At 51.7% G+C, this 24,849-nt stretch overlaps 1 protein-coding gene and 1 long non-coding RNA gene across 2 annotated transcripts in view; both read left to right on the top strand.

The window, feature by feature from the left end:
- Nucleotides 1-6,452, top strand: part of SAMM50 (SAMM50 sorting and assembly machinery component) — a 34,691-nt gene extending 28,239 nt beyond the window's left edge. Inside the window, exon 15 of the mRNA XM_025457033.3 lies at nt 6,255-6,452. Coding sequence (XP_025312818.1) covers nt 6,255-6,300 — 46 coding nt within the window. The 3' untranslated portion in view covers nt 6,301-6,452. The remainder of the gene's footprint in view (nt 1-6,254) is intronic.
- Nucleotides 6,453-9,202: 2,750 nt separating this feature from the next.
- LOC125755905 (uncharacterized) lies at nt 9,203-13,074 on the top strand. Its single transcript, XR_007413430.1, has 2 exons — nt 9,203-11,283; nt 11,387-13,074. It is a non-coding gene; the product is annotated as an uncharacterized LOC125755905 (long non-coding RNA).
- The last annotated feature ends 11,775 nt before the right edge of the window (nt 13,075-24,849 follow it).

Genomic DNA, 24,849 nt, shown 5'->3' with positions numbered 1-24,849 from the left:
TTTACAGTTACAGAAATTAATTCCATCTCTTTCTTAGTGTGTATAGTATCCGTTGTATACATTTTGTGAAATCCAGAAGTGTGGTCTTGGTCTGTCTTAGGTGAGGCTGCTCTAACAAAATACCACAGACAGGGGGCTTAAACTACAGACATTTAGGTCTGACAGTTCTGGAGGCTGGAAGTTCACGATCAAGGTGCTGGCCGTGTGACAGCTCTCTTCCTGGCTTGTGGATGGACCCTTCTTTCTGTGTCCTCACATGGTGAAGAGAGAGCAAGCTAGCTCTCTGATGTCTCTTTTTATAAGGACAGTAGCCCCACCATGGGGACCCTGCCTTCATAATGTCATCTAAACCTAGTGAACCCCCAAAGGCCTCACCTTCAAATACCATCTCATGGTTAGGGCTTTAACATGAAGTTTAACATGAAGTTTATGGAGACATAAGCATTCCACCCATAACAGTGTTTATATCCTCTCGTTATTTTCATGCTAATACATTCAGGACTCTAGGCTGTATTTTTTTCCTCTGTCATTTGTCTACAGTTACTTGGCCATTGAGTGGTGCTGTCTGAGACTCAGGCATGACGTTGGAGTTTGTCCTAGTTTAAGGAAAAACAGTACTGGTTTTACTCCCACCATCTTCTGCTTCAGTGTGGTAGGTGGTGGTGCTTTTTCAAGGGTAGCCACTTTCACAGGCTTTTAAGAAAGCACCAGTTCTTAGGATCTGTCATCCAGATTCCTTACAGTTACCCGGTCAGTAGCATCTGCTCCTCAGTCTACCTGGGAGGCTGATTCTGGCTGTGGGGCTGCCCTGGCTCCCGGGGATGTTGGAACCCTTCCTTCCAGTGCCCCACAGCCAGCAGCTGCTCTGATGACTGTTAACTCTCCTCCAGCCTGTGCCTGTTCTCCTCACAGCCAGGGCTGGAAAGGGTCTAGTTGCACAGGCTGTCTGTGCAGGAGCCCAGCTGTCCAGGCGTGGGTGCCAGCTCGGCCACTCTGTGACTGTGTGACCCAGGGTGAGTGACTCAACTGCTTCGGGTCTTAGTCTTTGTGCCCAGAGAATGGGCGCTAGCAACCACGCCTGAATGAATTCATGCATGTGAAGCACTTGGAACAGTGCTCGGCATTTTGTTGGTAAATGTTGGTTCCTGCTCCTGCTATTGCTCCTGGTGGACTCTCAGTGGCCTTTTTCACATAGGAAACAAAGCAAGTTCCCTTTGGAGACATTTCCCTCCACTATGCATGGGCTGCCTCCTGGCTGTGTTTGAGACACACTACAGGTGGGATTTTGTTTCCCAATTTCAGAGATAATGAAATGTGAAAACAGGCATTTTTCTCCTAGAACAAGATTGGTGCATTAGGTAACTTTTTAGCAGACTCCTCACGCCTTTACAGTCTCGGGTAAATGAACATAGTTTTGCAGGCTGCTTTCTGCAAAGCCATATTCACACCCTCCAAGTGCTAATTGGGAGCCCCAGAGGGGCAGGCGTCGAGCCCATACCCACACCAGGATGAAGTCACTTGTGGGTGCTGAAGCCACCTGAGCCTGTGCTTCTCAAACTGTAACGTGCCTCCGACTCCCCCGGGCGTGGTCCTCTGGACCCTGCATTCTTAACGCATTCCCTTGATGAGGACCAGCCACGCTCTGAAGGAGACTGACTCTGGGTCTCTTCTGAGGGCAATCACAATGTTTTGTGAAGGGAAGGCGATCACTGGCGTTTATTGAACACTTACCTTGTGTGAGACGCCCTGCTAAGGACTTGATGTTATCATGGAAGCCTCCCAACAGCTCTGTGCAGGGAGAGTCACCCCTTTCTCAGATGAGGACAGCGAGCCTTGGCGCAGGGGCTGTGGTCAGCTCAGCAGCAGGACCAGGCCTGCCTGGGGCCAAAGCTTGCACCCTTTCGCCTGTAACCAAAACTTGCAAGCACGGAGCACCAAGCCTCCACCTCCCTCTTCTGAGAGCCCAGGTGGATGTGAAAACACACCATTCCTTCCCCACGCTGCTTTTTCTGCACCTCAAGTATTAATTGCAGAAAGATGAAAATCACGTGTTCCTTCTTCATTTTGGAAGGTCTTCTTATTCAAACGAATTCTATATGCACTTTCCTGTCTCAAAGATTGTATAGCGTGTGTCCGTGATGATCGATTTGGATTAACTGTGTTAATATTAGTGCAAGTTATGTAAGTAAATACATCCTAAGTATTTATTACAAAGAAAACTAGAAGTGCATGTGGCTTTTTAGCTGTAGCTGTGTTGTCTGTGTCACCGAATGATCATCCACCACCGAGAGAGCTGACTGCTTCCCTCTCAGCCGCAGATGTGGGGCCATGTGACCAGCCCTGCTCTGTCTCTCCCCCACACCGGCCATGTGACTTGGGCAAGTCCCTGGGGCTGTAGGCCTCCTCTCCTTCCACTCAGCCTGCCTGCTGGAGTCACCATGGCCGCAGTGTTGTTCAAGGCCACTGGATGTCACTGTGCTCCGCGGATCCATCACCCAGCTCAGGAGCCCTGAGTCTTTCCCTGTATTCACAAAATCTTTACAGAGAATGCTTCCTTCTGCTCACCTTTCAGCTTTGCCTCTCTCTAAATTGAAAAAATCTGTTTCAGAGATGAATTTCAAATGTGGTTTCTTCTGGAAGGCAGAAGCGTACTGTGCACATGACATTTAAAGACCGGAATAGAAGGAGGCTCCCCAGCCCTCTAGCCATGGAGCGGCTCTGCTTCATGACCTGAGCGTGGTGATTGCAGCAAATGCTTTCTGTGTCCAGTGTCCCCTGCATGGGGTCAGCCTGGTTACCCTTGAATGTGAAACTTGCTTTTACTCTGTGTGTGGCTTTGTTTGAAGTTTTATCATCAAACTGGGAATTTTGTAAAGTTTGGGTAATATTGTTAGAATCTTATTTTCATTTCTGAAATTAGTAGCAGGACAGAGGAGTATGTGTGTGTGAATCACCTGTAGGTTCCCCCCCACACACACACTCTTAATGCAGATGCTCTCTAGTTAGGATTTTGGACCTTTACACAAATGGAACTAGCTTTGAAATGCTGGCTAGATTTTGTAGTGGAGGTGATTCAGGGCAGGCCCTGTTGTCTGAAGCCTAACTGTTCTGTCGCTCTGTGCTCACGGAGTGCAGCCTCAGGAGACTGAAGGACAAACGAGGCCGGCTCCTGAGAGCCACTCACCGTGAGTCAAGGGAAGAGGAGAAAGAGGCTCATCTTGCCCAGTGAGGGCTGGTGAGGCCTTCCTGGGGAACATGGTTTCTGGGCTGGAGCTTCCTGACTTGGACGGCTGGGGACTTGCTGGGGAGGGCACTCTGGGCTGCAGAAGACCCGGACCCAAGGTGTGCAGGCACGACAAGCGAGGGGCACGTGGACTGTCATTTTATAGGAGCAAAAGGGAGGTTTGGGGAGGCTCTTGGTCCCAGTCACTCGCACCTTCCATCATTTCTGGCCATTTCACTTCGGGCACACACCCAAGGTCTTTGAGTTCTGGCCCTTGTCTGCCCTGTCCTCTGCCGGGTTTCCTGGCCCCAGCAGCACCTGGTGTCCCTGAGTGACCGCTGGGGGACCGTGTGCAGGGTCTGAGGGCCTAGCAGCAGGAGGGTGTGACTTCCATGGAGTCCCCGTGGTGACCCTCATGGTGCGGAGCAGAGCAGGAGGCAGTGGAGGGCGCACAGCAAGGCCTGTTGGGGACCCTCCTGGTGGGAGGGGGTCCTGGAGAGACCTGGAGGACCTCTGAGGTGGACACACGATGGAAAGATAGGTGTTTCAGTGATACTGCCTCATGGCTCCTGCCTTGTGTAATGCTGAGACATTTGTGTTGCTAGCAGGCACCTTTTCTTCACTGTGCTCCTACGAGCCTGTGCTTGCAGGGCATTCGGTCTCTTTACAGATGGGAGAAAATGACCCTGTCGGAATGCCCCCTGGTTCCTGAATCACATGAGCTGGGGGGCTTGGCTGACTTTGTCTCCTGGCCTATTTTGGGGCATTTTTCTCAAGAATGAAAGCAGTCATGGACCTGATGGTGTAAAATAGAGAAATCCTTTAGATTCAAACAGAACTTGTACAAATGCAGCCCTGCTTTTGGTTGTAGGTCTTTGCCTTTCTAAGGATTTTGTCATGGTTTTACCAGAGGTCACCAAGTACTGCCACCATCCCTCCTGGCTGGAGCACTCCTGCTACTGCAGGCAGCCAGGGAGCACTTCTGTCCTTCAGGGAATCCGAGCAATGGGGACAGTGGCCCACCTTGAATCTCTTAATATCAGGTGTTTTACGCCATCACCCAGAGGTCAACAAAGAGAAACTTCCTGCTGGTTTTCATACGCTATCAACCCTGAAATTGGGCAAGGGCACAGGCTATGACAGTAAAATTAGCAAGTTTCCTCTGAATGTAGGAGCTTTTTTTTTTTTTTTTTTTTCCTTAATTTTTAAGTAATCTCTACACCCAGCATGGGGCTTGAACTCACAATGCTGAGATCAAGAGTTGCGTGCCCAGGACGCCTGGGTGGCTCAGTGGTTGAGTGTCTGCCTTCCTCTTAGGTTCATGATCCCAGGGCCCTGGAATCGAGTCCTGCATCGGGCTCCCTGAAAGGAGCCTGCTTCTTCCTCTGCCTGTGTCTCTGCTTCTCTCTGTGTGTGTCTCATGAATAAATAGATAAAATCTTAAAAAAAAAAAAAAAGCAAAGAGTCACATGCTCCATTGACTGAGCCAGCCAGGCTCCCCTGAAGGAGCCATTCTTGTGTCCAGGTTTTCTGGAAATTGTCCACAACTTGCAAAGATGCTATGTTCCACAATGCGCCTGTCAGCTGCTGTTTGGGATTCAGAATGCCCTTCTTCCTTGATGCTTATGCCTCTGGGGGCTGATGTCCCCGGGCCAGGCCACAGACATCTGCGGTCCAGCCCCTGGGCACAGCCCCCGGGTGGACAGAGTGGGAGTCTGCCCCTACCATGCACCAGGCTTCTTGATTCACAGTGCACCGCATCCCTGTGGCATCAGCAGTCCCGCTGCCAGCTGTGGCCTGGGGGCTCTCATTCTGGGGGTAGCGGGGCTGTGGCCCAGGCCTCCATGGAGGCAGGAGGCCCGCGGGTGCTCTTGCATCCAGGCCCAGGGGCCCGCTCTCCTCCTCCTGCTGGGACTGGAGCCTCACCACTCATCCTGCTTGTTTGTCTGAATGTGGGCTTGGTGCCCTGTCAGCGGCACATGGAGTAAGACCCACAGAATAAAACCCTAGGGCATCAGTGGGTCACCAGGATTGTAAGTAGCGTGATTCCTTTGCACCCTTCCTTTTCCTGGGTCAGGGGCAGGTGCTAAGAAGTGGCAGGGGGACCCCTGAGGGGCAGTGATGCTGTCGTGGTCCAAAGCCCCCGGAAGCCTGCTGGGGTCTGGGCTGGCCCAGGTTCTGCCCCCCTCCTGGCCCCCTTTCCATCCTCCTTGTTTCTCCTACTCCGTCTTCCCTCCCTCTGCACCCTCCCTGTCCTCCTTGTCCCCTCTTCCTTCTGGGTCCTCCCACCACTCCTCCTCCCTTCTCAGTCCCCTAGCCCCCTCCTCTGTCTACCCACTCCTTTGGACCCCCTGCCCTCCTCCATCCCCCCTGCCCACTCCTCTGTCCCCCTCCTCCTCTGTCCTCCTCCATCCTCCCCCCCCACTTCTCCACCCTTCCATCTCTACCCCTCCCCCCCACCCTTCCCAACCCCACTGGGTGCTGTGGTTTGCCAGGTGCACAGCCACCTCTGTTGCTTCCAGCCAGGACACTTCTCTTGTCACTGCTCTGCTCTGCACAGAAAGTCTCTTATAACTTGCTCCTTGCCTGTTAGCCTTAGAAATAAACACAAAACTATGGGATTTTTTCTCTCGGGTTTTTATTGTTCATAACATTTCTTTCCTGGGTCCTTTTCTTTTTGTCACTTGAGTCAGAATTAGGGGAATGTAAAGTAGGTGGGGAGGGAGCAATAAAGGGGGCCCTGTGTCCCCATGTGTCACCGTGTTTCTGTCCTCCAAAGGCTGGTTCTTAAGTCAGCAAAGGAAGAAGCCATAGGGCTGGCGGATAGGGATGGGCAGAAGGAGCAGAGGGCTGCAGGCGAGGCACCTGGGATGCAGGGAGAGCCAGGCTGCGGGGGCCGGCTCCCAGAGAGGCCGGTGCTGGAGGCAGGGCTGCCTGCAGGCTTGGCGAAGGGAGGCGCCCGCTTGTGGGCTTGTGATGATGGGGGTGAGCAGAGCAGCCAGTGTTGATTTTCTGCCCTTTGCTCTTTTAGGACATGCGATGGTGTCCAGTTTGGAGCCGGGATAAGGTTCCTGTAGCCGACACATGTGCTCTGGACCCTGCAGGAGGAGCCCTGGGACTGGGGTGGCATGAGTCACTTGGTGCCACGTGCCCTCTCGCCAAGTAAACACGTCCGTGCCATCCTCTGCAGGCCTGGTGGGAAACCACGTCAATAAATTTTAAAGACAAACAGAGGCATCATGGATATGATTTGCTTTCCCCTGCTCTGTGTCCCACGCTGGCTTTTCCAGAGGACCACATGGAGGGGGCGGGACGTTTAAAGTTGCCATATGTTCTTCCGTGTGGACCGGCCAGATGGGAGGTCCCATCAGACAGCGCCCCGGTTGCTTTCCTCCCAGGCTCCTGGAGCTTCTGAGTCTGGGTCCCGTGCACCAGAACCGCTCTGCAGGGCCCCAGGGGAAGCCCAGGCCGCTGGCGGGGGGCATGGGGGCTCAGGCGGTGCCGAGATGGGGACCACGCTGGCGGGGGCTGCAGTCACAGTCTGGGGTTAGAGCGCTGTAATGTGGGTGGCTTGAGGAATCCTGTGTCGCGTTGGGGGCACTGAGGCAGAAAGGAAAATGTGTTCTTCAGAGGTGACAGTATTGATAAGATGCGTATATCAGCTCCCTGACGCTGCTCTAACAGATTACCACAAACCCAGCGGCTTAGAACCACACGCACAACCGTCTTGTGGCCTGGAGGTCAGGCATCCAGAAGGGCCTCACTGACATCACTGCCAGCGGCACTGTGTTCCTTCAGGAGGCTCCTGGGGAAAATCGTTTCCTGGCCTTGCAACTCCCAGGGGCCCCACATCCTGGGCTGAAGGTCCCGTCCTGTGTTTTCAAAGCCAGCTGCGGAGCATCTCCGAGTCTCTCTCTTCTTCCCTCCCGCTGCTTTTTCAGATCCTCGTGAGTACATTGGGTGCCCCTGGACAGCCCAGCTACTCTATTTTAAGATCAGCTACCTCATGTCACTCAGTGACCTTAATTCCCCCTTGTCATGTTATGTGATGGTCACAGATTCCAGGAACTGGAACACGGACATCTTTGGGGGGCTGTTATTCTTCTGCATGTACCTTGTATCTTCAAAGTGATATTTTCAGGATATACTTCGTTAGTCATGTGAAAAAAGTTTTGTTTTGCAAGTTAAACCTCCTTTGAATTCTTCCCATAGAAATGTCCAGGAAAAAAAAAAAAAAAGAAATGTCCAGGATTGCAGATGGTGCCTGGGTAATATTTTACTACTGGATTTTCCCCTCTGCTAGCTGGGGCTGAGTTCCTGTCACTTGCAGTCCTCCCTGGAACATGTTGTTTGTTGCCAAGTGAGCTTGGGTTTCAGGTGCCGCTTGAGGCCACGGCCCATGTCATCCTGGGGCCAAGCTCTTGGGTGTCCCAAGGACTGCCTTGCCCCCATTGCCTGTGGGAACTCTGGGGATTTTGCAGAGAATATATAAGAAGCAACACAGCTTTACCTTTCTGATGAGTTGGGAACGTGGGGAAATATGCTCTTTCCCCTGAATTGCTTTATTGTTTACAATGTCACATTTATGCCTTTGGCAAAATAAGCCCATGCTGTAACACTGTCATGTTCAGACTGTAAATTAAGAACAGTAAAACCCGAATAATTCTCTCAGACGCTGTGACCTTTGAGAATTCATCTACCATGCCAGTGGAGAGCCCGAAGAAGTCATTTTTGAAAGGGTGCATGCCTCATCAGGCCCTGCCCGGGTCGCTGGCACCAGCCCTTAATTAAAGTGCACAGGCCCAGCTGTCGCTGTGCACAAGGGGTGGCGGTTGTTTGCACACGCTGCCCCTTCTCGCGGCTGCATGAAAACAGTGGAGGCGCTGGGTAAAAATGCAAAGTCTGTTCATTCCCAGGTGGAATTCAGTGGGCAGACTAGAGCCTGAAGCCACAAGCGCTTCACACAGTGCTTCCCGTGAAAGACCAGAAACCGGAGAAGGTTCGTTGTGGGAAGTAATTTTTCATAGCTACTATTTTAGGGCATCAGCTCTGATGGACAACCTGAAAAGCTAACAGAACCCTCCACAGAGTACCACCCTGCCTCCTCGTGCTACTCCATTTTTCTGTAAATACCTGCGTGTTCGGGACTGGAAAGGAGCTGGATGTTTCATTAACCTCTGCGGGGGGTGGGGGGGTAGGGGGCATGGGGCATGGGCCACAAAGCCCACTTCTCTGTTCTGACGGAGAACGCTGCTGCTTCCCCTGCTGGAAGCCTGCTGGGGCGGCCAGCTCCCACTTGTAACGAGGACACTAACTTTAGGGAGCCTGCTTTTCGCGGGCGGTGAGGCCACGGTGATGGATCACGTCCTCCTTTCCCGTGAACTTGTGGTCTCCGTGCACACGCTGAGTGACCTTTACACGCAGCTTCGCCGGCAACATGCTCCCTGGGCAGCACCTGTGGCTCCTCGGGTGCCCATCGTGTCTGCAGATTTATGATCTAGCCAGGGAGCAGCCTGTTCTGCCAAGTGCTGCAGTTACTGGAACAGAGGACAGCCCCACAGGCCCCAGTGACGGGCAGCTGCCACCTGCACACTGGGTCACATTTCCCCTTCGCCGCTTCCTGCAGAGGCCCTGCCCTCCTCATAGATGCATCTCCATAAACCAAGAATTCTCTTCAATTTGTGGCTTTGCTTTATTTATTTATTTCTCTAAAGACCACATAAGCTCACCTCTGGGACGGTTAGATGTGTTCAAGTACACGGAAGGTTTAGAGGTCACCAGAGAGGAGAGGATTCCCTCGTCTAGAAAATAAGCAGAGAGCTGCACTTTATTTTAATACTTAGTTTTCTTTCTTTCTAAGATTTTATTTATTTATTCGAGAAACACAGAGACACAGGCAGCGAGAGAAGTAGGCTCCATGCAGGGAGCCCAATGTGGGACTCGATCTGGGGTCTCTGGGAACAGGCCCCCCCCCCCCCCCCCCCCCCCCCCGCCGAAGGTGGCGCTAAACCACTGAGCCACCCGGGCTGCCCTAATACTTAGTTTTTCTAAAGCGGGCTCCACACCCATCGTGAGGCTTGACCTTGTGACCCCAAGATCAAGAGTCACTTGTTCCACCAACGGAACCAGCCAGAGGCCTCAGGAGAGCTGCATTGTAAAGGAAGTGCTTAAGAGCAGGCAGCTGTGTTCCAAATTCACATCTCTAGCTTCTCTCAAAAAACTGGGTCTGGGGGACGCCTGGGGGGCCCAGTGGTTGAGTGTCTGCCTTCAGCCCAGGGCCTGATCCCGGGATCGAGTCCCATATCAGGGTCCCCGCAGGGAGCCTGCCTCTCCCTCTGCCTGTGTCTCTGCTTCTCTCTCTGTGTCTCTCATGAATAAATAAATGAAATCTTAGAAAAAAACAAAACAAAACACCCAGGTATAATAACAAGAGGCTGCCCAGGCAGCAGAGAGCTGGGGCAGGACCGTGGCCTTTGGGTTGCACCTGGACCCCCAGTGCTCACAGACTCTCTGTCCTTCTCTGTCCTCGGTGCTGCCTGCCTTTGGCCCATCAGGAGGGGAGATAATTATTAAGGGGGCAACTGTTGGGGTGGACTGTGAGCAGGGGTCAGGAGCCCGGCCCTGTCCCTGTGGGCTGTTCCCAAATCCCCTTCTATCCTCTGGGCCTCAGGTTGTGTTCCATCCAGGACAGGACTTGGGTTGGTCACCACTCAGCGACAGATCGCACAGTCCCAGCCGGCTGCCTGCTGCCAGTGGGTTTTCTGAGGCTTTCGGCCCCCCACGTGGGCGCTCACCGACAGGTCACACCATATGCTGTTTCGCCTGTTTTCAAGCATTTGATACCAGGAGTGAACAGGAGGGACTCAGTTGCCATTCAGCTCTGCCACTAACCAGATGTGGCTTTTTTGGCACCAGTTATGACACTCCCAGAAATCTCTAAAGCCATCAGTTCCCGTTCACAAATGGGAGCGTGGCCGATGATCTCCGTAGCGTGACCATTTAAAGCTTGTTCACAGCATCCAAAAGGGAGCCCTGGGAACAATAAATTTCTTTGCTGCCTCTTTTTTTTTTTTTTTAAATGATCTTATTGGAAGATTGTTAAGTATTGGATGGTTTTACTGATCTTATTGAATGAGGTTAAGCAAACGTTTTGGTCTCCGGACCCCTTTGCATTTCAAAAATTGTGGAGGATCCCACCCAAAGAGCTTTTGTTTATGTGGGTTGATTCTAATACCACATGGGGTATGGAAACAGAGAATTTTATTTTTTAAAAGATCTATTTATTTTAGAGAATGGTTGTGTGTGCATGCAAGTGGGGAGAGAGAGAGAGAGAATCTCAAGCAGACGCCCCCCCTGAGCTTTGTGCCTGAGGCAGGGCTCACTCTTAGGACCCCAAGGTCATGACCTGATTCGAAATCAAGAGTCAGACTCTCAACTGACTGAGCTACCCAGGTGGCCCTGGAAACTGAGAATTTTTAAAAATATTAATTCATTTAAAAATAACAAACTCAGAGTGCCTTGGGTGGGTCAGTTGGTTGAGGGACCAGACTCTTGATCTCAGCTCAGGTCTTAATCTCAGGGTCATGAGTTCAAACCCTATATTGGGCTCCATGCTGGGTATCGAGCCTGCTTCAAAAAATGAATAAATAAAAATCAATAAAAATAAACTTATTACTTGCTAACATAAATAACATTTTATGAAAAATGTGTCTCCAAAAGAAATTTGGGGAGAGGGGATCCCTGGGTGGCTCCGCGGTTTAGCGCCAGCTTCGGCCCAGGTCGTGACCCTGGAGACCCGGGATCGAGTCCCACATCCGGCTCCCAGCATGGAGCCTGCTTCTCTCTCCTCCTGTGTTTCTGCCTCTCTCTCTCTCTCTGTGTCTATCATAAATAAATTAAAAAAAAAAAAAGAAATTTGGGGAGAAGAGTGGCATTGTTTGGCAATGCTGCAAATCTCTTGAATATCTTGTCTTCAAAAACACAGATTCTTACACCGACGTCTGCATTCGATGTGTCGTGGGTGAGGTTGTTGGAAGTCTCTGAGCAGAATCCTCACACAGGTAGGCATTTGGCAAAGAGCGTAGTATTTTAATCAGCTTTTCAGATGATTGTGACTATTCTTTGCTATTTCACCAAAACTCAGCAAGTGAGTTTTTTTTACAGATTAGTTGCAGTTTGGAAGCAAAGCACCTCAGTGACTTTTCATACTCAGATCCACTAAATCCACTAGTTCACCTGACGCCGTGACTTAATCTTTTTTACCCAGACAGGATTTTGTAACGTCATGCCCTGATCCTTTGGGAAATACTGGTTCACCAAGTTATGCAAATCTTCCAAATACTGACTCATGATTGTGTGCAATGAAAAGATCGCATTTATTAATGTCACCACTGATTTCCTCAGAAAAGCCCTTAAGTACTGTGAAGCCGCCAAGCTCATGGTGGTGGATACGAGTTTCCCCAAATGCCAATTTTTCTCATGGAAAGCACACATTTTATCATGGACAGCAAATACGGTCAGTCGCTTTCCTTGAAGCCCAGTTCATTAAATTTTCAAGGAAAGGTCTACCAAATACCCAAGTCCTAGTAACCAGTTGGTCAGTCGCTCCTTCAAGTAAAAACGATTGACGTGCCATGAAGAGAGCATCTGGCTCTGCCCAAGACCCAACCACGTAGTACATTCCCTGAGCTGACATGCCTCCAAGTGCAAGCTCTGTGGGCTCCCGTGTCGTCACACAGACTGTTAAAGGGGCTGAGATCTAAGGGAATTGGTCACTTCTGCTTCAGCAGGCCTAGCATCTCGCTGGGCTCGGCACGTGTGGCCAAGAGCACAGTGACCGCTAGGAAGCGCGGTACTCGGGCACCTGTGCTCTGATCCTCTGCAGCATGGGCATCACAAGCGCAAATGTCACCGTGAACCAAGTCACTAAAAAACATCTTGGTCTTACAAAAATCACTGTGACCTCCCAGACCTTGGAAGTCTCAGGGACCACCCCCCACCCCAGGGGCCCGCGGACCACACGCTGAGAACCACTGGTCTCCCATCACCCAAAGCCCATGATTTCAGGCTGCAGGTGCCTCCCCAGAGAGTGTGATGATGTCTGCATTCGTGTAAAGCTGGGGGTGCCAAGAACCTGAGAGTCTCCAAATGGACCTGAAGAGGAGGGACAAGCTGGGAGTGAATGACAAGCCCTCTAATGATCAGCTAGGAATCGTATTCACCTCCCTGCCCTCAGATTGCTCTTCTGGTGGAAACCGTAGCAGGAAATGGGTGTGAGGGGCCCAATGCACCATCCATCCGTCCATCTGAGCCGAAGACTATAGCTCCGCTTGGAGGTGGGGTGGGATTGGGAGGGGCGGGGGAGGCAGGTGCACGGTATGCGGAGCAGGTGGGCTCTGCCTCGGGTTGTGGGTGTGATGCAGAGGACGCTGTGAGCAGAGAGAAACGGGAGTCTTCTCTGCATTGGTGTTACCTGGAGGTGCCATAAAGAGAAAATACAGTCGTATAAATTTGGAATGAATCGTACACGTCTTCTGTCCCCACTTGGTGGTTCCAGTTTGTGGAGTGAGCCGTGGGAAGCTGGGTCAGCACTGCCCTCCTGGGGTCAAGCCAGCCGTCCGGGTTTACAAATGAACAACGCTTTGCTAGAGTGGGGCTAACAGTCATCCCGGACATCCTCGTCCTCACGCCCGAGTTGTGACTTTCTACGTGGCATTTTTGTGACAAGTAAATTACTGGATTCCTTTGCCAAATCATTAGATAACTTTAGGAACAAAGAACGTTCGTGCAGAAGGAGATTCAGCATTATCTTGCTGGGAAAATAAATAGTAATCATTTTTGAAAAGAAAGCACATTCTATGACTTTGGACAAGCTGAAAATTACAGCCTCTCTGCCTGCTTCTTTATTGTTTTTTTCCTTCCCCTTTTCAATCAATTAGTTTCTAATGGAGGAAGCGTCTCCTACATTTATCACTAGATAGATGTGCTGGTCAATTAAAATAACTCTGACTTGGGATGGTTGCGATAATAGCAAGCCTGCATCCATCCATCACCGGGGAACAGAAGGTGACCTCCCTGTATGGAGTCAGAGACCCAGATACAATTGCTTCGATCTTATTATCCTACCCAGAAATTACTGCTCATCCAAGTGTAATTTCCCCGAAATACTAAGCAGGCAGAGCCGCCGCTAGAAATATTAGAACATAATAAAGAGGCTGTGGTGTGGCCTTGACATTGAACACAGAGGGATGAAAATTGACATGCCGTCCTCCCCGGGGAGGATGTGCTGGAGTCCAGCGGGGTGGAATTTCCGGAGATGTTCCCGTGGCCGGTAAAGGTTAAATATGATTCATCGCTAAGCTTTAATCCAGACGTTTGTTAACCAGGCACCTATAGGAACCAGCGGGAGCCAGCAAGAGGCGCTCAGTCCTGCCTTCACCCCCCCAGCCCCCCACCTCCTGCCCCCCCAGCCCCCCCACCTGCTGCCCCAGGGCCTCCCCTTCCCTCGCTCCTCCTGGCGGCAGGGAACAGGAAACCGGCTCAGACTGGAAGAGCACTGCTTAGGGGTCCAGGCGGTCCGGAATCTTCTCTCCTGTCACTCCTGTTGCTCATTTACTCACACCTTCCACACACACGTGCAAGGGCTGCACCCAGTGCAGGTGCCTCCAGGACAAACGAATTTGTTCTGTTTCTCTGAAACCCCTCCCGACATGAGGTCCTTCCCAGCCCTCGGGGTCTAGAGAGGGGCTCACCTCTGTGTGTCATTCTCTTGTCAGAGAACATAAGTGAATAAGTTCCCCCCCTTTCTGGGCCTCGATAACCACCGCCACCCCTGGAAAAAAACCCAAACTAGAGATTGCCAGGGGCATCGGTATCCATCACCGAGCGGCAGAACCAAAGCACTGGGGAGGGAAGATGCGTCCCGGGCCTTGGACGCCCCCTGCCAGCCGCGGGCTCCGGGCAGGCACTTGGGGTCGCTGCAGGGAGCTGCAGGGGTGACCCTCCTGACCTTGCCCGGGGCGGCTCTTCTGGGCTCCCTCCAGCCTCCCCTTGCTGAGCTTACACCGGCCCTGTCTCTTCTGACTAAGCCAGGACGGGCACCCGGCTTAATTAAGCATTCCGAAATGAATTTGAAGGAAAATGAGGAACCACTAGGTCCAAAAGGATGCTAAAAATAGATGATTGATTTTGAAAAGGATCCTGGGGGGACTTGCTTCTTACTCATAACACATTCCCCAGCTGAACTCCTAGGAGCTTTGAAAATTCTGAGAGTCTTTATTTTGCAATAAAGGTGGAAAAAAGAACAACAGCTCTTTAAAAATCAATGATGATATTTTTAAGATCAACTTTCCATCGTACAGTTTTAGACTTACAGGGAAATTCTGAAGGTCGTGCAGAGTTCCCACGCGCCCCACACTCAGCTTCTGTACTTAGCAGCTTCCATTAGCTTGAGTACCTTGGCTACAATTAATGAACTGACATTAATGCAGAAGTCCATTCTCAGATTTCCTTAGTTTCTACCTCATGTGCTTCTCTGGCCCAGGACCCCGCCCAGGACCCCATGCAGGACCCCACGGAACACTGGGCCATCCCGTCTCCATGGCTCCTCTGGCCGTGACAGTCTCCCCGCCTTGCCTTGCTCTCGACAACCCTGATGTTTTTAGCGATGGCCGGGCAGGTATTTTGCAGACTGGGGAGGAGGCCACCGGGGTACAGTCCGCTTCCCCTCCTGTATCGGGGCATCTGCCACCAGGAGGACCCACCCTTCTCAGGCTGACCTCCGTCGCCTGGCTGAGCTGTGTCTCCCAGGCAGGCTTCACAAATAACCGCTCTAAGAGGAAAACTTGGGTGAAACAGGGAAGGTATGTACCATCTGGTGATTTAAGTGTGATCCCCGAGGTGTTCCTCCGAGATCTGTACACGAGAGCTTGCATTCTTCACAAAGGGAACAGAAGGGCAAGGTAGCCTGCAGAACCAGTGGCATCTGTTTGAACTGCGAATGGACCTAAAAGGGTCGGTGCGCGCTGGGGTTGCACGTGACCCCTTATCAACGTGGCCTCGAGATCTGACACCGCGCAAGCAGGGCTGCTGGTGCCTGTGGGAGCCTGGATGATTCTGGAAGGCCGCATCCATGAGAGCAGGGAGTCGGGAAACAAGACCGTGGGGGCCAAGGGCACCAGGCCAAGCAGGGATGAATGGCGAAGGCAGGGAAGGTGGTGATGAGACTGGGTTTTACGGGGTAGGAGATCCTTTCTGAGGAGGGGACAGGCACAGTCACTGGTCTGGGGGCAGAAGCTCTGGTGCCCCCCACATCCCTGCCCCTCTGCAGATGGCCAGCCCCGGAGCCAGGGCCGTGCCAGCCTGGGCCGGCGTCCTGGGTACCCACAGCTCAGCCCAGCCTCTCCTGGTGGCAGATGAGGGCCGGGCTGGACGAGGAATGGGCCCTAGGGGAGGAAGCCGCCCCACGTTTCAGGGGTGAAGTATCTGGGCTGGAGGAGCCGACTGGAGTGGCAGCCAGAGGGGCCCTGAGAGGCGGGGCCGGATGACAGCACCCAGGGACAGTGGCGACAGAGAGGAGGCCCCTGGGGGCAAGACCCCCGCCTGGCCTGCACCCCAGAGGCCCAGGGGCGGCACTTGAGGCGGGTGGTGTGGGTGTCCTGGGGCCTCCGGGGCGGAGCACCCAGAGCCTGAAACACAGACCGTGATCCTTCTGGAGGCCAGAAGTCCAAAATCACGGCGTGGGCCGGGCAGCGCCCTCTCCGAAGACCCAGGGGACTTTCCAGGCTTCTCTCCGAGCTTCTGGGTCTCCAGGTGCCCTTGGTGCGTCCTGGCTCGGGCGTCTGCCTCCATCTCCACACGGGCTCTCCCGGCCGCATCGGCCCAAGGCCCACCCGTGACGCACCTGGACTTGATCGCATCTGCAAAGACCCTACGTCCATAGAAGCATCCATAGAAGCTCACATTCCTGGGGCGGGTGAGGGTGAAGATGTCAGCCTATGTTCTGGGGGGAAACTGTTTAAGCCGTAGCCGGTGGTCACCACGCATCAGGCTGTGGGGCCTGAGCCGTGAGCCTGGACTGGCCAAAAAAGGCACCAGGAAGGGAGGGGGAGAGGTGGCAGCGCGGGGGGTCAGGAGGGAGAGCGCCTTGGCCTGCACCTGGCAGCCTCGTGTGATGACTCCGCTTCCTTTACGAGGAGCTGGATTTTTTTTGTTTTAAGATTTTTTTAATTTACAGAGAGCACAAGTAGGGTGAGGGGCGGAGGCAGAGGGAAGCAGACTCCCCGCTGAGCAGGGAGCCCGACGTGGGGCTGGATCCCAGGACCCCGGGAACATGACCTGAGCCAAAGGCAGACGCCTAACCGACTGAGCCTCCCAGGTGCCCCTCAAGGGGCTGGATTTCAAAAGCGGCCTTTCCGTGTCGGTGCAGGGGACGAGCGCCCAGACCCTCTCGGTAGATTTTGTGTCCTTTTGTTGCACAGATGACGCCTCCTCCCTGACTAGGGTCTGCACGTCTCGGTCCCACTGCCACCCAGCTCCCACCAGGTCTCGGGTGCACAGAAAGGTGGAGGGGAGGAGAGACCAGCACCCGGGTTTTACAAAGTAGTTGTTTGAAACTGGATAATTCACGCGGCGCGGGCACAGAACTCGGGGACACTTGTTCCCTTGTGCTGTGCTCACGGCAGGATGCAAGCTTGGGTGCTGGGGGCCCTCTCACACGGCCGGTACTGCACCGCACACGTCCACGTGGCTGAGGACGTGGGGTGCCCCTAGTGGGCAGCTTCCCCCGTGGGCCCATGGGGACGCCTCGGTAGAAGGGCCTCGCCGCTCGGGATGTGATGCGGGCAGCGCCTGGGTTAGGAATGCAGAGTCTCGGGCCCTCCTGCGCCAGGACCTGCACTTTTTTTTTTTTAGGATTTTATTTATTTGTCCATGAGAGACCCAGAGAGAGGCCGAGACACAGGCAGAGGGAGAAGCAGGCTCCTTGCAGGGAGCCCGACATGGGACTCGATCCCGGGACCCCAGGATCACGCCCTGGGCCGAAGGCAGGAGCTAAGCCCCTGAGCCACCCGGGCGCCCCGTGGGCCTGCACTTTCAAAACATCCCGGTGACCTGCGTGTGCCCCGTGGACCCGCCGACCTGCGCCAGCAGGTTTGCCCCGGCAGCGCTCCGCTCTGAGACTGGACGCTGACTCCCCGTGCAGGCCCTGGGGGACCTCTGAACAGGGCTGGTGACAGCGAAGCTTTGTTCCTGCTATTTCCGCGCCACCCCATCCCCTCCTGCGTCCCTTGTCCCTGAACCTGTCACTGGGGCTGAGAGGATGAGGAGGAGCCTTACATGATTTGATTCAATCAGTAAAAGCTTTTCTGCGTGGGTGCAAAGGTCCCTGTCACCCCAAAGGGCCGAACCCGCTGTCATCGATCATATGCCTTTCATTCACTCATTTATTCACCCATTCATTCATTCATTCACTCATTCACTCATTCTTTCATCCACTCATTTGTTCACTTAATTACTCATTCCTTCACTTATTCACTCACTCATTCACTCATTCATTCTTTCACTCACTCATTCCTTCACTCATTCATTCAATCACTCATTGATTCATTCACTCATTCATTCAGCAAACCCTCAGCTCTGGATGTGTGCAAGGCTCCCATGGGCTCCAAAGGCAGAGATGATGATGCCTGTTCAGGGGGTGACAGGGAGCCCAGACGAGTCTGCGGGAAGAAGGCCCCGCATGCTGATGGGTGAGCTGCGGTGCCCCAGGAGAGCAGCAGGCACTTCACCTGAGGGAGGGCCGGCCTCCCCTCTGCCACCACCACTGCCACCGCCACCGCCACTGCAGGCCTGACTTCTGTGGCCTCCCCGACCTCCGTCCTTCTTGGGGGGTCTGCTCATGAGCCTGTTTTCTCCGTCAAGGGCCAGCCCTCCCGTGAACCCTTTGCTGTCTTCAAGGGACTGTGACTCCCTATTTTTCCTTCTTCATCAGCTCTATTTATCTGGCTGACTTTCCTGTCCCCTCCCTCTATAGGAAAGGCTTCCTCTTCTCGCCCCACACCCCAAGGCCCTACTTAACAGTTTCTCAAATTACCTTCAGTTTCCGACTTGATTTCCTTTGGGTCTTAGGCACAGGATTTACCAAAAAAAAAAAAAAAAAAAGGAAAAGAAAAGAAAGAAAATGTGATAAAATATACATAAGACACAACTTACAACTGCAACCATTGCCAGGTGTTCAGTTCAGCGGCATGAAGTCCATCCAAGTGCTGTGTACCTGTCACCACCAGCCGTCTCCGGGACTCTCCATCCTGCAAACCCGAGACTCGGTCCCCACGAAACTCTCAGTTCCTGTCCCACAGCCCCCGATGGCCACCATTCTCTTCGTCACTGTGATGCGACTCCTCTAGGGACCCCACATGGGTGGAATCACACAGGCTTCGTCCTTTCATGTCAGGCCCCTTTCATGGAGCATGATGTCCCCGGGGTTCATCCGTGTCGTGGCATGTGTCAATTTCACGTATACACGCCTGGGTCAGCCACGCTGTATCTGTCCGTTCATCTGTCCATGGGCAGTTGGGTTGTTTCCACCTTCAGAGACGGGCTTCTGGGACGCCTCAGCTATTCACTGAGTATCTACTATGTGCACGATGTTTCTAGAACAAAGACTCTCATTTTGCGCTGTTCTTTTCGATGACACAAAAGCTACAACTTTCACTCATCGAAAAATGTTTGCATCAGACAGACCCTATAACGTGGGGCAGCCCGGGACACCACCCCCGAGGGCAAGGGGCTCCGCTCTGCTGCCAATTGGGCGCTTCTGGGAAAAATATTAAGCTCCATATTTTAATAGTTCTTTTTTTTTTTTGAGACAGAGAGAGAATGGGAGCACATGAAAAGGGGGAATGGGCAGAGGGAGAGGGAGAAGCAGACTCCCCACTGAGCAGGGAGCCCGATGCAGGGCTTGATCCCAGGACCCCAAGATCATGACCTGAGCTGAAGATGGACGCTCAACCCGCTGAACCACCCAGGAGCCCCATTTTATTTATTTTTATTTTTTTAAGGTTATTTATTTATTGTCAGAGAGAAAGAGATAGAGAGAGCACGAGCAGGGGGAGGGGCAGGCAGAGGGAGAAGCAGACACTCCCGGCCGAGCGAGGAGCCCGGTGTGGGGCCGATCCCAGGACCCGGATCATGACCTGAGCCCAAGGCCCATGCCTAACCTACTGGGCCCCCTAGGCGCCCCCCCCAGGCACCCCATTTTAACAGTTCTTTATACTAAACATTTAAATAGCACTAATGGTTGAATAGTCTTTTCAAGCCTTGTGTTTTACCGATTTCCCTAAATTTGAAATTTTGACAGTCTCAAGATAATTTGCCACACAGAGTGGAGCTCCACGATTCAACACGCTCCTGATTCAAGAGCATAATTTGCTCACAGCTGCTCAGCCTCTGATCATGATCAGCAATGAACCGCAGTAGGTGTGGCAGGTGGATAATCCAGGAACACACTTGACCCTACGAGCTGAGAGCGGGAACGAATCACTGGTAAATGGCACTGTTTTGAGCTGATGCTCATGCACCGAGTACCCACTTTCTCAATCAAGACGTATTCTAATTAGCCCTCAAATCAGTTCTCTTTGCCCTACATAAACATCAATTTTTTTTTTTTTTTTTTTTGTACTGGCAGATAGAAGGCAAAGTTCCCATCAGTTCTTCCCCCCCCCCCCCGCCCGCTGACAATATTTGGAGACTTCCATGCAGGTTTATATATACGTAAAATGCGCGTGTGTCTACACACATATGTGTAAAATGTACGCACAGATATATGTGGGGTTTACAAATTGCTGATTTAATTCCCTTGCCGTTAGAATGTAAGCTCCACCAGGCAGGGCTTTGTGTCGTCTGCAGTGCATTGCAAGGCCTGGAATCATGCTTTTCCACTTAACGCCATACCACGGACGGCGCACACACCAGGAGCACAGCTCCACCCTGTTCATAAAATGTTGAGTGTGGGGGCGCCTGGGTGGCTCAGTTGGTGAAGCATTTACCTTGGGCTCAGGTCATGATCCCAGGGTCCTGGGATCGAGCCCCACATTGTCATCGGGCTCCCTGCTCCACCGGGGAGCCTGCTTCTCCCTCTGCACCTCCCCTGGCTCGTGTTCTCTCTCTCTCAAATAAATAAATAAAATCCTTAAAAAAAAAATGTTGAGTGCAGCTAGACTCAGCTATGATTTACGTAATCACGGATGCACATTTAGGTGGTTCCTGTTTTCCAAAAAGACAAGCCATGTTGCAATATACTTCTACCTTATATAATAGTACAGATTGTTTTATAGAATGAGATACATAAGAAGTGGGATTGTTACCAACCCACTCTCAGAAGTGCTGTGTCAATGATGCATTTCTGACACCAGGAAGGATTTTGTGTACTTCCTCAGAGTTCAGAACAACAGGATCTGAGTCCTGGTCAGCTTCTAAACACCGATTTTTAGCAGTCCCATCATCATGACCAGTGCTAGGGCTTCCTGGCAAAGACGTGCAGTAAAGCGAAATTCAGTTTTGGCACAGTCTGCTCCCAAATCTGGCCCGATGCCTGTTTTTTGTATGGCCTGTGAGCTAAGAATGGGTTTACATTTTAAATGTTTTGAAAAAAAAAAAGATCAAAAGAAGACTGTTTCGTGATAGGCTAAAATGACGTGAGATGTAAACTTCTGGGTGCATAAATAAAGTTTTATTGGAACACAGCCACACTCATCTGCTGATGTATTGTCTGCAGCTGCAGCAGCGAACCTGAGGAGCTGTGACAGGCTGTATGGCCTGCAGAGTTGAACATATCCCCTGACTGGGCCCTCGCAGACCCCTACCCTACACCATTGCTCACTGCCCCAAAATGCCCCACCCTTCATCGTCTTCCCGGCCACCCAAAGCACAGCTCTCGTTCCCTCACTGCTCCCCAGTTAGGTGTGAGGAGGAAAGCTAAGCTTTTTATTTTATTTTTAAGATTTTATTTATTTATTCAGGAGAGACAGAGAGACAGACACAAGCAGAGGGAGAAACAGGCTCCATGCAGGGAGCCTGATATGGGACTCGATCTTGGGGCTCCAGGATCACACCCTGGGCTGAAGGCAGGCGCTAAACCACTGAGCCACCCAGGGATCCCAGCAAAGCTTTTTATTGTGCAGGCAGGTGATATATATAGCAAATTAATAATGAAAGAAATTCAGACTATGTTGTGAATGTCTAACAGACCTGGCCTCTGTTCTCCCAGCCATCTAAAAGGAACTGGCATTTTTCAAAGAACTTGCTCTCTAAAAGCTTGGGGGAAAGTCTGAGGGCTAATCTTTTATAGAAAGCTTTACCAATTCCCCTCCACAGAAGGAATCAATAATTTGGTGCCAACCTCTCACCCGTTCCTCATTCATAAAACGTTTTCAGGAACAAAGTGCAGATGTGGCTTAATTTGCCTACTATGCAAACTGACAACTCAGAGGAGTTGCTAATAGATGGAAATCCAACTTCCGTGGTCTCGAAGTTTGCTGATGGTTCCAAAATCACTGAGTAAGAGGCTGCTGATCACGGTCATCAGTGATTCATGTTTCGCTCACGTGTGGGACGGGAGAAAGCGCTACCACCAGTGTTTAAATTCCAGGCAAGTGTGGTCATCCTTTCACGCTCCTAGCGTTTACTGTGAAAATCACACGTCACTCTCTTGCCAGATTGCTCCACGAGCAAACTAATGAAACAGCACCGTCCGCAAGGCGACTTTAGACATGATGATCACAGCCCGTTTGAACATGTCGCCCCAGGGCGTGGAGAGATCGCACCCAAAACATAACCTGGGGGGAAATAGGACACTTTCTCTGTCGCTGAATTAATTATTTCTCTCCCCTCTTGACACGCTTCTGACTCTCCAGCCACTGGTGGGAGGTTGGAAAATAAGCAACGCAAGAAAACATTTCACAGGCTCCATACACCCTCCTCCTCCTCCTAGGATGAGTTTCCTTTCTTCTCCCAAAGCGCTAACGGCTGTTTTTCGTTTTTTGAAAGACATCATTTCTTTTTAGTCACATGACAGGGAGATTGGAGAAACTGCCCAGCTTTAAAACCCTCTTTAAGTGCTCGCAGAGCCGCGGGGCCCTAAGAGGTTTGTTGATAAGGAAGAGAACCCCAAAGCAGGCAAGGTAAAAATAATTCAAGTTATCCTGCCTGGAGGTGACGTTTGTTTACTTTCTCTTTTTTTTTTTTTTTTTTGTTTGTTTGTTTACTTTCTTTTCCCCAAGACTTTATGGAGGTAGAATGGATATACGGGGAAATTTGCAAATACTCGGCGGACAGATGTACACACCTGAGTGACTACCCCACAGGGCAACACATGGAACACTCGCATTGCCCGGCGCTGCCGGGTGCCCGGATCCAGGCAAGACCCTCTCCTGCCACGGGAACCTCCCTCCACATAGCGAAGAGGTCACCTGTTCTTTTTTTTAAAAAATCTTATTTATTTATTCATGATAGACATAGAGAGAGAGAGAGAGGCAGAGACACAGGCAGAGGGAGAAGCAGGCTCCATGCAGGGAGCCCGACGCGGGACCTGATCCCGGGACCCCAGGATCACGCCCTGGGCTGAAGGCAGGCGCTAAACCACTGAGCCACCCAGGGATCCCTATTGAACCTCAAATATGTGCACACCTCCAGTGTGTGCCCTTGCCTCTCAACGTGACGTTTTTGAGATTCCCTGCACTCCGTCATTCTTTTTGTTTGCTCAGTAGTATTTCATTATATGAATACACCAATGGGTGTACCCATTCTCCCACCTCGTTATTTTTAAGGCTTTTTGTTCGGCTTGCCTCAGCCGAAGTGTTACGACAAATTACACCTGTGTGCCTTGCCCAGTGCGCCTGTCCGCTTACGGGAAGGACAGCAAGAATGACAGGAAGGCTTGTAATCGGGGGTGACCCAGAGCGCGCAGCGTGGGGCCCAGTCCCCGGCCAGGGCTACGGGGCACACCCATGAAATGTTTGCTCCTTGTCCTTCATTAAGCTTATAAGGAACTGGCCCCTCTTTGGAAGCCACACTTCAAACGCAAAATCAAATGGTTTGCTTTTATAGGGGCAGCTGCATGTAATCTGATTTTCATGATTATTCTCCAAATGTAAAGCGTACGAAGAGCAGTGGCGTGGGCTACCTACGTGTGTCACATGCCAAGGAGTGGAAGTTGGAGTTGATGAGGACAGGAGCTAAAGCCACATTTCTGCTTCTTGTTAAATTCTCTTTTTAATTAAGAACCAACACTTTCCAGCCTTCAAGGAAATATTGATGTTGCCACTCTGTAAAGTGATTTAGAAAGTTGTTTTGGTTAGACGACCCCGGAGGGAACACCGTATAAAATCCCCAGGAGCCAGGCCAAGAAAGGAGCAGAGTTTTGGGTTTTTTTGGGGGGAGCAGGGGGTCGTATTGTTGTTCCTCCTTCGTCTAGCCCTGAAAAAAATACAAATTAATCCACAGCCTAGTATTTGATTGTTATCTGTGGCACGCACGAGATAAGCCATTGCAACTAACACACCAATTTAAAATAATCTTCAAAGCCGCATTTAATAAGAGATCATTCCATTCTCCAGCCCAAAATACGCAAGGGAAATAGTGTGTGTGAATGCACACTTCGTCTTTCTGCAGAAAAGGGTCTTTCTGAGAAGTTGGTGTTTCGCATGGATTTCTTGGTAATAAATACCACACCTGCATTTAAAATATGATTGTTTCTTTTTTTAATATTTTATTTATTTATTCATGACAGACATAGAGGTGGAGACATAGGCAGAGGGAGAAGCAGGCTCGCTGTGGGGAGCCCGAAGTGGGGCTCGATCCCAGGACCCTGGGATCACGTCCTGAGCTGAAGGCAGACGCTCCGCCACTGAGCCACCCGGGCGTCCCTATGATTATGTTTCTATATGAATGATTTCCACGGAACTCCAGGAACCCTATCATGTAAGGCCCAGCAGAGTTCCTCTTACAGCTAGGAGTTGCTTGGTTGTAGTGAGTAGTCCTGCTTGAAGCAGGTGGGCAGTGTCAGGCTCAGGTGTCTTCTAGAGAAATCCATTCACAGTGTAATGACATTTTTCTTTTTTTTTCAAGATTTTATTTATTTATTCATGAAAGACACAGAGAGAGAGAGAGGTGGGGGGTGGGGGGCAGAGACACAGGCAGACGGAGAAGCAGGCTCTATGCAGGGAGCCCGACATGGGACTCGGTCCCAGGTCTCCAGGATCACACACTGGGCTGAAGGCAGTGCTAAACCGCTGAGCCACCCAGGCTGCCCTGTAATGACATTTTTCAAAGTAGGATTCCACCTGTCTCTGCAGTGTTCAAATGAGCAGTTAACAAGTGAAAATGGTAAATTCTGTGCATTTGCTGGGAAGCTGGCCCACTGATGCAATATTCAAGCACTTGGTTATCTACTTGGGGGGGGGGCACAGGACTGTACCCTCTGCTGCCAGTTCTCGTGGCCCAAGAAGCACAGCCATGCTCCGTTGCCCTTCCTACAGCTACCTTTCTGCTCCCCTGGGGCCTGTGGCTGTGCTGAGGGCAGCGGGAGGCTGGGGGGGTGGTGGTGTCTGTGGTCCTCCCGAGGCGCTGTG

Source organism: Canis lupus, chromosome 10 (assembly GCF_003254725.2).
Source record: "Canis lupus dingo isolate Sandy chromosome 10, ASM325472v2, whole genome shotgun sequence".
In the NCBI taxonomy this organism is placed as follows: domain Eukaryota; kingdom Metazoa; phylum Chordata; class Mammalia; order Carnivora; family Canidae; genus Canis; species Canis lupus.
This window is presented reverse-complemented; position numbering and strand designations above follow the sequence as displayed.